This window comes from Somniosus microcephalus, chromosome 15 (assembly GCF_052327205.1).
Source record: "Somniosus microcephalus isolate GS21.2 chromosome 15, FLI_Smic_1.0, whole genome shotgun sequence".
NCBI lineage: Eukaryota > Metazoa > Chordata > Chondrichthyes > Squaliformes > Somniosidae > Somniosus > Somniosus microcephalus.
The window spans coordinates 15,902,079-15,918,142 of NC_141001.1; the positions used below are offsets into that span (position 1 = coordinate 15,902,079).

General features: G+C 48.2%; 1 protein-coding gene across 2 annotated transcripts in view; it reads left to right on the forward strand.

Annotated features, from left to right (window-relative positions):
• The window catches only part of nup160 (nucleoporin 160), a 145,076-nt gene that overhangs the window by 45,181 nt on the left and 83,831 nt on the right, over window positions 1–16,064 (forward strand). For both annotated transcript variants that reach the window (XM_086007511.1, XM_086007512.1), the window contains exons 13-19: window positions 156–326; window positions 1,707–1,806; window positions 3,235–3,400; window positions 5,436–5,548; window positions 7,088–7,248; window positions 10,923–11,059; window positions 11,936–12,006. In XM_086007511.1, coding sequence (XP_085863637.1) covers window positions 156–326; window positions 1,707–1,806; window positions 3,235–3,400; window positions 5,436–5,548; window positions 7,088–7,248; window positions 10,923–11,059; window positions 11,936–12,006 — 919 coding nt within the window. The remainder of the gene's footprint in view (window positions 1–155; window positions 327–1,706; window positions 1,807–3,234; window positions 3,401–5,435; window positions 5,549–7,087; window positions 7,249–10,922; window positions 11,060–11,935; window positions 12,007–16,064) is intronic.

Below are 16,064 nucleotides of genomic sequence, written 5' to 3' on the forward strand. Positions count from 1 at the left end.
GGGAAATAAATTAATTGGAAATAGGAAGACTTTTAAAACTTAATGTCGATATCATGTTGCTTTTGATTCACCTTATTTACCCAAATGTTCCCTTTTGAGTTTGAGGTCCGGGGGTGAGTGTTGTCTGTTATAATTGTTGTTCTTGCTGTGTTCAGATTCAAAACAGTGTGACGGAGTACGAGTTCTCGCAAGAGGTGTACCGTCAGCTGCAAGTGGAATTCTGGTCCAAGTTCTACGCTTTCTGTCTGCAGTACCAAGAAGCCTTGGCACGACCCCTGGCATTGCTCGTCAATGCACGCACGAACATGGTGTGCCTGCTGAAAAAGGTGAGGGATTGGTGCCAGCCAGTTCAATAGGGAGTTGGGTTTCTATTAGATGCACTGATTTCTCTCCCCACCTCCAGCGTCTGCCTGAGAGCCCCTTGTAACGACGCCATTAACAAAAGCCCAGGAAGAGGTTTACTGTCTGCCCTCCCAACCCAAAGATGATTCAGTACACAAATCTGACTGAATAAGCCGTCTATGCAGACAAGGTGCAGGTTTCAGATGTACTGATTCACGGTGTTAGCTGTGGCTAATTGGCAGCACCCCTGAGTCCGCAGGTTGTGGCTTCAAGTCCCACTCCAGTGACTTGAGCACGAAATCTAGGCTGACACTCCAGTGCAGTATTGAGGGAGTGCTGCACTGTCGGAGGTGCCGTCTTTCGGATGATATGTTAAACTGGGGCTATGTCTCCCTTCTCAGGTGGATGTACAAGATCTCGTGGCATATTTCGAAGAAAAGTAGGGAGTTCTCCATGGTGTCCTGATCAATTTTATCCCTCAACCAACATTGCTAAAACAGATTATCTGGTCATTATCAGATTGCTGTTTATGGGGCCTTGCTCTACGCAAATTGACTGCCGCGTTTCCCAAATTATAAAAGTGACTGCACTTCATAGGCTGAGGTCATCATAAGCACTACAAATGCAAGTGTGTTCTCCTGCTCTCCTCGGCTTACAAAAGCAGTGATGCAGCTTGCTTTCAGTCAATGTGCGCCGTAAAGCAGAGGACTACCTTCTCCAGCTTGACCCTCAGCTGGTACAGACTTTAAAAGATAGATAGCCATTTTCTGCTAGCTGCAAAACCACAGACAACCGTGCCAGAGACACTGAACTACCCCCAGCCCCACTCTTGTCTCGGAGCACCGCTCTCTCAAGGCAGTGAGTCAAGGCGTCTGCCCACGAGTAGTCAAATCACAGAGGGCCCCAGATTGGAACATCTCTTCAGAACTGTGCGTAGACGCTATACCCCTCATGATTTAAATAACCCAGGGTGTTTTCATTCAATCCCTAGTGAATAGCCAATCTTTGTTAATGATTTAAACTGCTCCTCAATAATTATGACCATTGCAGCTAACTGAACCCTGGGGTTCCCTTTATTCACATCTGAAGCATCTGAGAGGTGGGCAGTGACATTGCAGGATCTGTCTGGAGGAGAATGGCTGCACCCTTCTCAAAACCCCTGCCCCTCCTTCCCCCTTTTTGAAAAACCTTGGTTGACACAGGTTTAAGCCCTTGTATGACAATCCTAGCCATGTATAAATATCATGTTTTTTTAAAACTGCAATGTGAGCAACCCAGTGAAAACAATAGGTGTTGGTGAGGGTGAGCCGAATACTCTCGACCAGTAATTGCCGATGTTGTGATGTTTGTTTCTTCTCTTGCAGGGATTTATGTCTTTCTTGTTTCCCTGCATCACCATAGACCACCTCTACATGTCCTCAGATGAGTGCCTGTTTCTAGAAGATGAGTGCTCCCTCACAGATGGTGAGTTAAATACAGGTCGAAGGGCCTTATTGAAGAATAATTGGTGTAGTTCTGGGCTCTCCAGTTGTTTTACTGTCTCCTCATCCCCTCCCTGTTAATGCAGAAGTGGCTAATTTTGGGCTCATCCTCATTTTGTATTGTGCTGAGTCTTGTTGTCACTCTCTGAATCAGCTGTTTGAATTCCAGGCACTGATTGGAAGTTCACGGCTCTTCTCTCGTGCAGGGTGATTTTCTTTGTTTTTATCTGAAGTAAAACTTTAACATCTCTGAATTATAACTGGAAAACTGCACCACCTACAGCAAGGCTATAAACTCTGCAGTAGAGACAGCTTGTACAATTCTGAATAACTGGGGACAGCTCCTCCGAGGGGAGAGGAGGCGATGTGAACGATGCAGTGAAGGCCTCCGTCACCGAGGGTCCTGCTACACCAATATAAGAGACTGGTGCCTGTTTCAAGATGGTGTAATAGGATCCCCTCCCACACTGAAGAGACACTCTGGTGTCTGTTTGGTACATATTTCAGCGAAATAACTTTTTCTGTTACTGTCATTAGTTAACTTGGCTGAAAGCAGATAACCGAACGCAGAGCAGGGAATGAACGTGGGCCCTTGCTGGTCTGTATGACTCAGTGATTCACTAACCCTCAGAATCAGGGCGCATACACGGTCTTCATGGCACCACTTGAAGTCATTGGCATGTGTGTTTCCTGAGACATTTCCCCCAACCCAAGGTAAACTAGGCATTTTCACTTGGTATCTAGCATCAAATGTAAAGGCCACAACTAGGCCCCTTGTATTCTGCCTAATTCAGGCTGGTCCTGCTGTGTATCAGCAGTTACTGGCACCTCCGAATTGATGTATAGGAACGCAATGCTGCAGACCTTGTCCAATCCGCACAGTAGAAGTATTTCAGGAGTTCTACCCACCCTGAAAATATGATCCAGAGTGAGCCTGCTGCAGTGCACTGCAAAGGGACTGGGCCTCTCTGGGTGTGTAGAGCTCCAGAAATATATCCACTGGACACTTTCGTGGATTGAGTGAGGTCTGCCACACTGTGTTACCATCCATCCAGAGGTGCCAGTAGCAGCAGGACCAGCCCCAATTCGGCAGTGTACAAGGAGCCTCCTCGTGGCCATCGATCCCAGGTCTGGTTGCTGATTACATGTGATCGCAATGTGGGATAGCTGTATTCCTTCACACTCCTCTGCCACACTGAATCTCTCTCTCTCTCTCTCTCTGTGTGTTGAGAGAACTCTGAGCAGTAACTGGTTTTGTTTATTTTTTAGACCAATGCATTGTCACCTGTTGGTTTTGAGGCCTTGAATTCACTTTCACACAGGTGTCTGGCCCTCTTGTACATCTCCTGGTGGTCAAAGTGAGGGCTGCTGTCTGTGCGATGTGTAAAGGACTCTGTTTCTGCTCCCTTAGATCCAGATGTAGCAAGGGACCTATTTCGATTAGTGCAGTGTCTCAGGCTGGTGGGAGACTCCATCACTCTGGAAATGGCGTCGTTAATGGAAACGGCAGTGAGCCACCTGCAGCCCCCAGAAAAGGCTGCTGAGCAGATCCTGGAGAACCTTCTGGCCAGAGACACGTGAGTAAGGCTGAGTGGCGGTGCCACGTTGTGGAAGTCCTTGAATCCTGCTCTTTACTTGGACAAAAGACACCATTTGGATCAAAAGGTGTTGCTGACGGTGCCTGGCTCTAAGCTAGTCATTGTTGGTCATTGCCAGCCATGCTGGTGATTGGAATTTCTTTCCTTACTTCATTTTGGCACCTTGATGGGGTGGGTTCCACAAGGACCAGCCACCCTCCAGGGGCACACTCGAGTGGTCGTTCACATGGGCCTCTTTGAGTGGCAGTAGATTATTCAGCAGTGAGCAGTATTGCCACCAAAGCCCACACTGAGCTCTTTCAATCTGTTCAATTTTAGGATTGTGCATCTTCCAAACCCCTAGCAAAGTTCTAGGAACACTTGCACCTCCCACTCTGGTACAAACTTGCCGAAAGTATAGCCAGGCAGGAAGGCTGCCAGGTGTCAGGCACAGCCACGATATTAGTGCAGCCGTCCACAATAAGGTGATGGATGGCAAGGGCCTTGTTCACAAGGAACAGATGTTCTGGAGGGAAATGTGCAGAGAGGCAGCCCGAGGCGGCAGTGAGGGGTGGGAAGGAGGTTGGCCAGATTGGCCATCAGTTGGTATTGGAGTGTTGATTTTGTGCAGGGCCCTGGCATTTTCTTGCATGTATGGCCCAGATTTACAGGTGCCAACAGCTGTTTCATCATCAGTTTGACTTGGGTATGTGTACCATAGGAAGTGAAAGAATAGCCAAGTTGGATGGCTGTGTCCTTTCATTATCATCCTACAGACATTGAATAGGTTCAGTCTCATCCCAATGGGCATCTCTCAATTGGGCTGCTGCGAGAGGTAATCCTGCCTTCACTAGGTGTTCATTCATTGAACCTGGCAATTTCACAAGGTGTCTTAAGCAAAGTTGTCCTGTTGGTTGGTGTTGAAACTCTGAGGGGCAGGAGGGGCTCCTTCATCTTCAACTCGACTACTTTGTTGTGTGAATAACATGGGATGAAGTTCACCTTGCCTACCTTCATTGGGTCTTCATTCTTCAAATAGAAACATTCTGCACACACTACGACTCAGTCCCCCCTGCCACCCCCCTCCCCACCCAAACCTATCCAGCCATCTGTCTGGGCCTAGGTCAGAACAAACTGAGATGCAGGTGTGCCGCATGCCACAGGAAAAGCAGGAGCAGCAACTCCCGAGTGTCTGTAATTGCTGTCGATCTCCTCTGTGTGCCAAGCACGTGTGCCCCTGCCCTTGAGAGCTAACCTGCCTCTTGCAGCCTTTGAGAAATGCTTGTGTTCAAAGAATGAAGGTGGCCCCATCGAGGTCAGTGATGTCTCTTTTTACAGATCTCTGCAGGAGATCCAGGTCCCACTCTGCTGTATTAATTTGGAAGTTATTTAAACTCTGAGGTTTTTAACTATGAGAATGCTCGGTAACATTAGATCTCATTGAGCAGAGGAGCCGGTTACACTACACCAGGTATTCCATGTGATTGGACTGTGGTGAGAGGCTACTCCTCCATTAATATGTCGTCTTTGTTCTCTGGATGTGGGCAATGCTGACAAGGCCAGCATTTATTGCCCATCCTTAGTTTCTGAAGAAGGTGGTGGTGGGCCTTCTCTTTGACCCACTGCTGTCCTTGCGGTGATGATGCTCCCACAATGGTACTAAGTAGGGAATTCCAGGATTCTCACCCAGTGGTAATGAAGGAACTGGTCACGTGGCACTTTGAAATGATGGTATTCTCACAATCTTGCTGCTCTTTTCCTTCTCTGTGTTAGAGGTCGCAGGCCTGGGAGATGCTGTCGAAATAAGCTTGCTGTACGTAGTATATACTGCAGGAGGGTCATAGGCTCCTTAGAAAGGAAAATGTAGCAATGAACACGGTTTAGAGTGTTGTGGAGTTCCCCGGTTGCTCCAACACCTTGACTAGTTATATTGACGATTGCTCTGCTGTCTCGCAGCTCTTTCCCATTGGATCGTGAAGCTGTCCTTCAAGAACCAAAGATCAGTTTAATCATTTCTCTCTCTCGTTTTTCATAGTGAGACGCATATGGAGCTTCAAAGTAAATTGCAGGATATCCGTAACCCAGGGCACATAATCCAGCTGCTGCTACGGGAAATGGACCTCGAGGGTGACCTGGACGCAGGCAATGGTATGGGCCGACTCCTGGGGTCAAGGCTGTGCAGTAATCTGGGGAGCTGAAAATGTGAAACGCCCGTCACCCATCACATTCTGATCTGTTTTTGGCTAGCTGTATAGTATTTGAGGAACCAGCAGCGCCTTTTAATAAATGAACGTGGACTTACTCCATGCATTCGTGGGTTATATGTGTTTGAATGGAACATGGCTAAGGTGATGCCCAATGATAACTGTGCTGTGGGGTAGAGGTTGGCAATGGCTCTCTGTCTTCCTGATGGAATTATACTCCTCGGTATTTTAGCCTTTGCTGAACCAGTAATCAAATGGTGCGGATTAGGCAGCAGCAGAGGCTTTCTGTTGTCTGTTATCAAGTTGGGCTCCATCAGACACACACGCTGCAAACTGATGTGAAGCTATACAAACCGATCTGCCCAAAGACCTTTGCTGCTGTCGTCCTTGCCAGGGAGGGGGAGAGCAGACTCGAGTGACTCTCCAGGTAATAGGATCATCGTGGCTTTGTGGTCTCACTTAGTGGTTCTGACGTTAACTGGGCCCTTTCCATTGGTCTACATATCCATTACAGTAAGGTGACTGAAATAAAACCAGAAAATGCTGGAAACACTCAGCAGGTCAGGCAGCATCTGTGGAGAGAGAAACAGAGTTAATATTTCAGTTCACTGACCTTTCATCAGAACTGGAAAAAGTTAGAAGTGTAACAGGTTTTAAACAAGTACAGAGGCAGGGAAAGGGGAGGAAGGAACAAAAGGGAAGGTCTGTGACAGGGTGGAAGGCAGGAGAGATTAAGTGACGAAAGGAGATGGTAATGGGACAAGTTAAGACACAAAAGATGAGTCTGGAGGAGCTGAAAGTGACAACAGCAGAATCATTTCCTGCACATACTGTCTGAAAAATTGGGAACACTGGTTATGATCTGCAATTGTTGAACGCGGTGTTGAGTCTGGAAGTCTATAAAGTACGTAATTGAAAGATGAGGTGCTGCTCTGAGCTTCATTGGAACAGTGTAGGAGGCCCAAGACGGAGTGGGGCGGAGAATTAAAATGACAAGCGACCGGGAGCTCAGGGTCACCCTTACGGACTGAACAGAGGTGTTCTGCAAAGTGATCACCCAATCTGCGTTTGGTCTCCCCAGTGTACAGGTGACTGAAAGCCTGCCTTTGCTGTATGAAGATGCCATCTAAGCAAACTGCACATTTGTTTTATGTTGTGGGGCAAGACTCCTGTGCTACGATACCTTTCTCCCTTCCCTTACTTGGGTGCTCCACACGTCATCCCCAGTCAAAATGGCTGATGACCTGCCCCCTCGATCTCTGCTCTCAATTGGCTACTGGAAGGTGCGTGATAATATCCCGGCTAATGAATCTGTGTGTGGTTCTTCCCACATCTGCATTGCTGCAATTATTAACACACTAGCTAGGGGGCTCTGGGCACAGATCGATGTGGTCCTATTGACATGGTATTAGATTACAGCAGGCTGTGCTGCCTGCCCAGTATGTTGTGTTTTAGTATTAACTTGAAACTTTTTTTTTTCCAGTCCAGCCTCTGCACATCCGGATGAACATGGCCCAGTTTTATGGCAGCAATGTCGCCATTAATGTTGTGTGTCAGGCAGCATACCACATGTCCATGACTCGGTTCTTCATCTGTCGTGACCTGCTGATTCTGCAGCAGCTAATGTTGCACCTAGGAGACAATGTAAGTATCCTTGTACGGCCCATTACACAGTCACAGACCCTCCCCACGATGCACTGTCTTACCCCTTCAAGCTGCTGTGTACGGAGTGGCTAGTAGTAAGTCTCAAGTTTATCCTATTAGCTGTCAAGTATATTCTGTCTATTTATTTATTTATTACAGCTTATCTCCTTGGTTTGTGGTATATTCTGCCTCTATATATTAATGCTTGGATGCAGAAATAAGTTTTCATTTAACATTTAACATGGGCAGCACGGTGGCATAGTGGTTAGCACTGTTGCCTCACAGCGCCAGGGACCCGGGTTCAAATCCGGCCTCGGGTGACTGTCTGTGTGGAGTTTGCACATTCTCCCCGTGTTTGCGTGGGTTTCCTCCGGGTGCTCCGGTTTCCTCCCACAGTCCAAAGATGTGCGGGTTAGGTTGATTGGCCATGATAAAAATTGGCCCTTAGTGTTAGGGGGGATTAAATACGTGGGGTTATGGGGATAGGGCTTGGGTGGGATGGCTGTCGGTGTAGGGACCGGGTGCTAGGGTTTGGATGATCAGCCATGATCTCGTTGAATGGCAGAGCAGGCTCGAAGGGCCGAATGGCCTACTCCTATCTTCTATGTTCCTTCTATCTGTTGCAGTTGCCATTCCGAAGTGACTGTTTTCAGGGTGTTTGGTGACTGTTTTCTGGGTGTTTGGTGACTGTTTTCTGGGTAGGGTTGCAAAGGGGTGGAAAGTTTCCGGGAAATTTCCGGAAATTTTCCACGGGAAGTTTAGCTTGGGAATTTTGCCCAAAAAAGCACATGCTAGCATTTTTTTTTTGTATTTCTTTTTTTTCCACAGGTCCTCTCTTAAAATTACTAACAGAGATGGAATCTTAATTATTAAGGAATTTCTTAATCAATATATGTTTATCTTCTTGGCTTGTTTTAATAATTACAAGTTTTGTGTGTGACTGTGAACAAATGTGTCCTGATTGGGTGGATGAGCGATTAGCTCCCTCTATTTGTAATATTTGCATATCGAATTGTGATTGGCCTACAGGCATCTGTAGGACTGCTATAGTTTTTTTAAGATCCAGGTTAGGGGTCCTGAGGGAAGTCATTTTGTTTTCTGCTGATGTTGTGATGATGCAGTAAGTAAATCAGACTTTATACCAAATAAACCAGTTACTTGTTGAACTCTGTTGTCCTTCAATTTAAAATATACAAAATAATACACTATTGGTGATGTAGCATCGTGTGTGTACAGGTCATGCTTCCATCACATGGAGCATCAGCAAGAATGTACTCACCCTGTTGCAATCGTGCTGATCGACCGCAGTTCGACACAGAGATGAATGCCCTTTATTTCTCTGCATAGAACAATGCCACGTTTACTGTCGGATGTGTGGAAGGATTTTACCCCAGGCATTAAAGATGGAAAGACTGTGTACATGTGCAAACACTGTAGAAAGCCATATGTAAAGAATGCCACAAAGATGCAGCAGCATTTATCCAAATGCAACAACTTCACTCAAAGCTCACAGCAGTCAGCCCAGAGTTCCTCTGCTTCCATTCAAGAAGATGATGGTTCTCATTCAGCATCAGGCTCCTTATCATCAGCAACTCCTGGCCCACTTGGAAGGTTCCTTGATACAATGGATAACCATAGCCAGAAGAATGCAGATGAGTGCCTTGCTCGAGCTGTATATGCAACAGGCTCACCCCTCATGCTCACAGCCAATGTGTACTGGAAGAGATTTTTCAATGTTATTCGCCCTGCATACTGTCCTCCCACCAGAGGCTGGAGGCTGAGTATAACAGAGTCCAAGGAAAGCTCAAAGAAACGATAGCGATGACAGACACGAAGGACAACAGACACACAGGCACATACATTGCTGATGAGCTGAAAGCGGTCATCAACGACCTTGGATCACAAAAGGTCTTTGCAGTAGTTACTGACAATGCTGCGAATATGAAGGCTGCTTGGGCTCAAGTGGAGGAGGCCTACCCTCATATTACGTCTATTGGGTGCGCAGCTCATGGGCTTAACCTGCTCCTCAAGGACATCATGGGTTTGAGAACCATGGAAGCACTGTACAAGAGAGCCAAGCAAGTTGTTAAGTATGTCAGGGGAAAACAGGTAGTTGCAGCAACCTACAACTCCAAGCAAATGACAAAGAACAAGAACACCACACTGAAGCTGCCCAACAACACTAGATGGGGTGGTGTTGTCATAATGTACAACAGCCTTCTGGAGGGTAAGGAGTCGCTGCAAGAAATGGCAATATCCCAGTCTGGGGATATGGAAACCACCATCAAGAAAATACTGCTGGATGTTGTGTTTTGGGAGAGAGTGGTTAGCAGCCTTAAACTACTCTCACCAGTAGCATCTGCAATTGCTCAGATTGAAGGAGATGACGCTGTCTTGTCAGATGTTCTCAGGCTTTTTACTGATTTAAAAGAACAAATCAGCATTGCCCTACCCACATCCCTGCTGCTCAAAGCAGAGGAGAAGGCAATTGTTCAATTCATACAGACGCGTCAAGAATTTTGTGTCAAGCCGATTCATGCTGCAGCATACATGCTGGACCCAAAGCATGTTGGGAGACCAATACTTTCTGGAGAACAGATCAACAGCGCTTACAGTGTGATTTCTACCCTCTCACACCATCTCAATCTGGATGTGGGCAAAGTTCTGGGAAGTCTGGCAAAGTTCTCTACCAAGCAAGGTCTTTGGAATGGGGATGGGATATGGGAATCATGCAAGCATATCAGTGCACATACCTGGTGGAAGGGACTTTGTGCATCTGAGGCCCTGTCACCTATTGCATCGGTGATACTCCAAATCCCACCTTCATCAGCGGCCTCTGAACGAAACTGGTCACTTTTTGGGAATACGCATACAAAGGTGTACAACAGGCTGACTAACAAGAGAGTGGAGAAACTGGTGGCTATCCAGGCGAACCTACAACTTATTGAGCCAGATACAGAAGTGTCCACCACACAGCTAGACACTGACACAGAGGAGGAAATGGACATGTCAGAGAATCAGGAGGAGCAATGAGGAGTAGAAGACTCCGAAGACTCATGAGTAGAAGACTCAAAGGGACAAAATAAGGACAAATTACAGGCTAAATAAGCTGACGCTCTTTTTATTTTATTTTAGATGGGCCTTTTTTGTGGGGGTTCAATAAAGTTCAAAATTATAACCTAAATAAAGTTTTGAAAGCCTGTTTTTATTTGTATGGAACAGTATGTCTATTTTGACGACAAAGATAATATAAGGGTCAGAGACAAAAACCATCAGTGTGCAAAAAAACTCAAAATTCCCAAAAATTCCCATGGAAAGTTTCCTCTTTTAAAAATTCCCAGAATTTTGCAACCCTATTTCTGGGTGTTTGGTGACTGTTTTCTGGGCGAGTGTAGTCAGCTGTGCTTCGATTTTCTGTTGTTTTACATGTATCCAGCACATTGAAAGTGGGAATAGGGGGGCATTCCTTTCAAAGCAGTGGCTGACCAGATTAGACCAACATTCGCACACAGTTTGAGGCTAGTCAGGGAGAACTCTGGGGGCTTTTAGCAATTTGAACTTACTGGAGTTGTGAAATTCTAAGTCCCCTGCCTCTCAATAATTTCTTAAACGTGTGCACAGAGAACGATTTATTAAATTCTAACATGTTCCTCTTCCTGTATGCTGTTCTTCAGGTGTATTTGGGAGCTGGTGGATATCTCTTGCAGCTCCAACAAGATCTGATTCCTCGGACGTCTCTCCTCGTGTGTTCCTACTTTGTGGTGAGGTGGGCTAGTCGGACCTTGGCATCAGCGGTGCCCATTGACACACTGTAAGTACGGTCAGGAGTGTGGGATAGAATGGGGACAACATTTTCACAAGGCTTGGTGTCTCGCGACAATTTTTTTTAACCATAATAGTCGCCCAGTTGTTTAAAGCTTGACTTTCTATGAATACTATCTCATTTACCAGCAGCCACACCCTGGGTACTGAGGTGCAGTGCTTTTTGAGGCTTTTTCAGGGCGAATATTGCCCATTGCAAAATTGAGCAGATCGGGCAGTGGGTCAAACACTGGCCATTCACTTCTGGGGCCTGAGGTCAAATCCAGCCCAGATTTGGGGGGAGGAGGTTAAAAGTCTCTCTGATCTGTTGTCTTGTAAGAGTCCTGTGTGATGAGTTTGGCCATCAGTCCCATTTCCCCACATCTAGCACTAATTGCCAATGTGTCTCCAACTACAACTTGGCTGCTGTAGAAAATGGGGCGCTCTTCTGAGGGTTGGGCTGAGGCAGGTTGTTGGGTTAGAATAGTGCTTTACCTGTGCTCTCTGACCTGAGAGTGGATGTTCACATTAGGTGTTACATCCCCCAGCACACTCATACCTCACCTTGAGCACCCGTTGGAAAAACTGAGTAAAATGTGGCTTGCTCTTCCGGCTTCTAGTGTCTCGACACAGAGCAACACTGACAGAGGGCCGGGAGTGGCGGTGTTATACTGTTCTCCAGGGTGGGCTGTGGCTATACTGGTCCTGTCTCCAACAGATATCAGAGAGCCAGTTGCGGTGTACCATTGGCAGCAGTTGAGATGTGTTGCCTGGACTGCGCACACTGCTGGGTGGAAAGTGGGTTGTCTGTGGAGGTGGGTGTTAAAATGACAAGACCCAAGAGTGTTTATAGAAGGTACGAACTAACGATTTTGTGTGGTTTCAGGGAATCAAACCTGCGACAGTTGTCAGTGTTGGAGCTGTCAGACACTAATGCCTTAACGTCACAACGGACAGGTGGGTACATCTGCCAAACCTCTATCTTTGGGCAGCTGCCCTTTCCCCTCGGCTGTGGGCACCGATAGGCACTTAAAACCTGAGCGCAGGCAGAGGGTCTTGCCCTTTAATCCCTCTGCAGTCTTCAGCTACATGGTGTCCCAGGCGGAGTGCTACTCAGTAAAGTGCAACTGGATCCTGTTGTACGTCACCGGCGGAGTGCTGCCTCAGGACAGTACTAGTGGGGCCTGTTGTACGTCACAGGAGGAGTGCTGCCTCAGGGCAGTACTAATGGGGCCTGTTGTACGTCACAGGAGGAGTGCTGCCTCAGGGCAGTACTAGTGGGGCCTGTTGTACATCACAGGCGGAGTGCTGCCTCAGGACAGTACTAATGGGGCCTGTTGTACGTCACAGGAGGAGTGCTGCCTCAGGACAGTACTAGTGGGGCCTGTTGTACATCACAGGAGGAGTGCTGCCTCAGGACAGTACTAGTGGGGCCTGTTGTACGTCACAGGAGGAGTGCTGCCTCAGGACAGTACTAGTGGGGCCTGTTGTACGTCACAGGAGGAGTGCTGCCTCAGGACAGTACTAGTGGGGCCTGTTGTACATCACAGGAGGAGTGCTGCCTCAGGACAGTACTAGTGGGGCCTGTTGTACATCACAGGAGGAGTGCTGCCTCAGGACAGTACTAGTGGGGCCTGTTGTACATCACAGGAGGAGTGCTGCCTCAGGACAGTACTAGTTGGGCCTGTTGTACGTCACAGGAGGAGTGCTGCCTCAGGGCAGTACTAGTGGGGCCTGTTGTACATCACAGGCGGAGTGCTGCCTCAGGACAGTACTAGTGGGGCCTGTTGTACGTCACAGGTAGAGTGCTGCCTCAGGGCAGTACTAGTGGGGCCTGTTGTACATCACAGGCGGAGTGCTGCCTCAGGACAGTACTAGTGGGGCCTGTTGTACGTCACAGGTAGAGTGCTGCCTCAGGACAGTACTAGTGGGGCCTGTTGTACGTCGCAGGAGGAGTGCTGCCTCAGGACAGTACTAGTGGGGCCTGTTGTACGTCGCAGGAGGAGTGCTGCCTCAGGACAGTACTAGTGGGGCCTGTTGTACATCACAGGCGGAGTGCTGCCTCAGGACAGTACTAGTGGGGCCTGTTGTACATCACAGGCGGAGTGCTGCCTCAGGACAGTACTAGTGGGGCCTGTTGTACATCACAGGAGGAGTGCTGCCTCAGGACAGTACTAGTGGGGCCTGTTGTACGTCACAGGAGGAGTGCTGCCTCAGGACAGTACTAGTGGGGCCTGTTGTACGTCACAGGAGGAGTGCTGCCTCAGGACAGTACTAGTGGGGCCTGTTGTACGTCACAGGCGGAGTGCTGCCTCAGGACAGTACTAGTGGGGCCTGTTGTACATCACAGGCGGAGTGCTGCCTCAGGACAGTACTAGTGGGGCCTGTTGTACGTCACAGGCAGAGTGTTGCTTCAGGACAGTACTAGTGGGGCCTGTTGTACATCACAGGCGGAGTGCTGCCTCAGGACAGTACTAATGGGGCCTGTTGTACGTCACAGGCGGAGTGCTGCCTCAGGACAGTACTAGTGGGGCCTGTTGTACATCACAGGAGGAGTGCTGCCTCAGGACAGTACTAGTGGGGCCTGTTGTACGTCACAGGAGGAGTGCTGCCTCAGGACAGTACTAGTGGGGCCTGTTGTACGTCACAGGAGGAGTGCTGCCTCAGGACAGTACTAGTGGGGCCTGTTGTACGTCACCGGCGAAGTGCTGCCTCAGGACAGTACTAGTGGGGCCTGTTGTACGTCACAGGCGGAGTGCTGCCTCAGGACAGTACTAGTGGGGCCTGTTGTACATCACAGGAGGAGTGCTGCCTCAGGACAGTACTAGTGGGGCCTGTTGTACATCACAGGAGGAGTGCTGCCTCAGGACAGTACTAGTGGGGCCTGTTGTACATCACAGGCGGAGTGCTGCCTCAGGACAGTACTAGTGGGGCCTGTTGTACGTCACCAGCGGAGTGCTGCCTCAGGACAGTACTAATGGGGCCTGTTGTACGTCACAGGCAGAGTGTTGCTTCAGGACAGTACTAGTAGGGCCTGTTGTACATCACAGGAGGAATGCTGCCTCAGGACAGTACTGATGGGGCCTGTTGTACGTCACAGGCAGAGTGTTGCTTCAGGACAGTACTAGTGGGGCCTGTTGTACGTCACAGGCGGAGTGCTGCCTCAGGACAGTACTAGTGGGGCCTGTTGTACATCACAGGTGGAGTGCTGCCTCAGGACAGTACTAGTGGGGCCTGTTGTACGTCACAGGCAGAGTGTTGCTTCAGGACAGTACTAATGGGGCCTGTTGTACGTCACAGGCAGAGTGTTGCTTCAGGACAGTACTAATGGGGCCTGTTGTACGTCACAGGCAGAGTGTTGCTTCAGGACAGTACTAATGGGGCCTGTTGTACGTCACAGGCGGAGTGCTGCCTCAGGACAGTACTAGTGGGGCCTGTTGTACGTCACAGGCAGAGTGTTGCTTCAGGACAGTACTCGGGGTCAGTTGTAGTGTGGAACACCAGCTGTTTTTTCTGGTCCCTGTTACAGTTTCAATTCATGAAGGGAGGTGCTCCCCATCCCTACTGACTCACTGAAAGAGGTGATCAGTTAATAACCCAACTATCTGTTTAAACCAGGGTCCAAGCAGCAGATCGTGGCCAAGTGCAGCCTAATCTTCCCTCTAAGCTGCACTGCTCTTTTCCAATGATTAATTTTGCCCATGCGCGAAACTGTGAATGGGCTGTGCAGTCCCTTAAAGGAGCTGCGCACCCAACAAAAATGATCGGGAACATTGGTGCAGTCCCGTTCAGCTCTGACGGTCTAGCCTTCAAAATGCAGGCAGTTCAGTCCTATTTGCCCTTGTGTTTCTCATTCCCGGCAGCTTTCCTTCACTAAAGGGCATTAGTGAACCAGTTGGATTTTCCAACAGCTTCATGGGCACTTTTACTCATCCCAGCTTTTTATTTCTGGATTTATTTTTTAGATGAATTCAAATTCTCAAACTAGCATGATGGGATTTGAATTCCCATTCTCTGGATTACTAGTCCAGCAGTGTTAACACTACGCTATGTTTTGGAAAGGCCCTCTCTTACTGTAATCAGATATGGTGGATAAATCATAAATCAGCACACCAAGATCTGTTGCGATCAGCAACTTTGAGATAAGTACAAATGAATGGGACATGGAATCAAACCTTGCATGAGGCCCATGAGGCTGCATGGTAGGCCCCTATTATAGCCCATGAAGGCAGGAGCCTTGAATAGCCCTGCTTTAGTGCCTCTTGAGTGTTCTCGATAGCCAAACCCTTCATTAAGAATTTGATCAAATGGGTAATGAGCCTGTGGGAGTTCAGTAGGGGGCAGGTGTAGAAAAGATGTCTGGGCTTGTCCCTTTGCGTTTCTTCGAAAATAATGTACCGGAAAGGTAATGGAGGCAGTAACGCTAGGGTTATTCAGCGTGCACTGCATGCCACGAGGAGCGCGTTGGCATATAACGGGTGGGGGACGGTGAAGGATGAGTTGGCATGCTAGACGAAACATTCAACAGGTTGAACAGTCTCTTCTCATCTGACTTTTTGTCTTGTATTTAGCCTTAATATGGAGCGGTTGGTTTCTCTCGTGTCGATGACTTGGTTTCTAACCCTGGTTAATATGGAGCGGTTGGTTTCCCTTGTGTCGATGACTTGGTTTCTAACCCTGGTTAATATGGAGCGGTTGGTTTCCCTTGTGTCGATGACTTGGTTTCTAACCCTGGTTAATATGGAGCGGTTGGTTTCTCTCGTGTCGATGACTTGGTTTCTAACCCTGGTTAATATGGAGCGGTTGGTTTCTCTCGTGTCGATGACTTGGTTTCTAACCCTGGTTAATATGGAGCGGTTGGTTTCTCTCGTGTCGATGACTTGGTTTCTAACCCTGGTTAATATGGAGCGGTTGGTTTCCCTTGTGTCGATGACTTGGTTTCTAACCCTGGTTAATATGGAGCGGTTGGTTTCCCTTGTGTCGATGACTTGGTTTCTAACCCTGGTTAATATGGA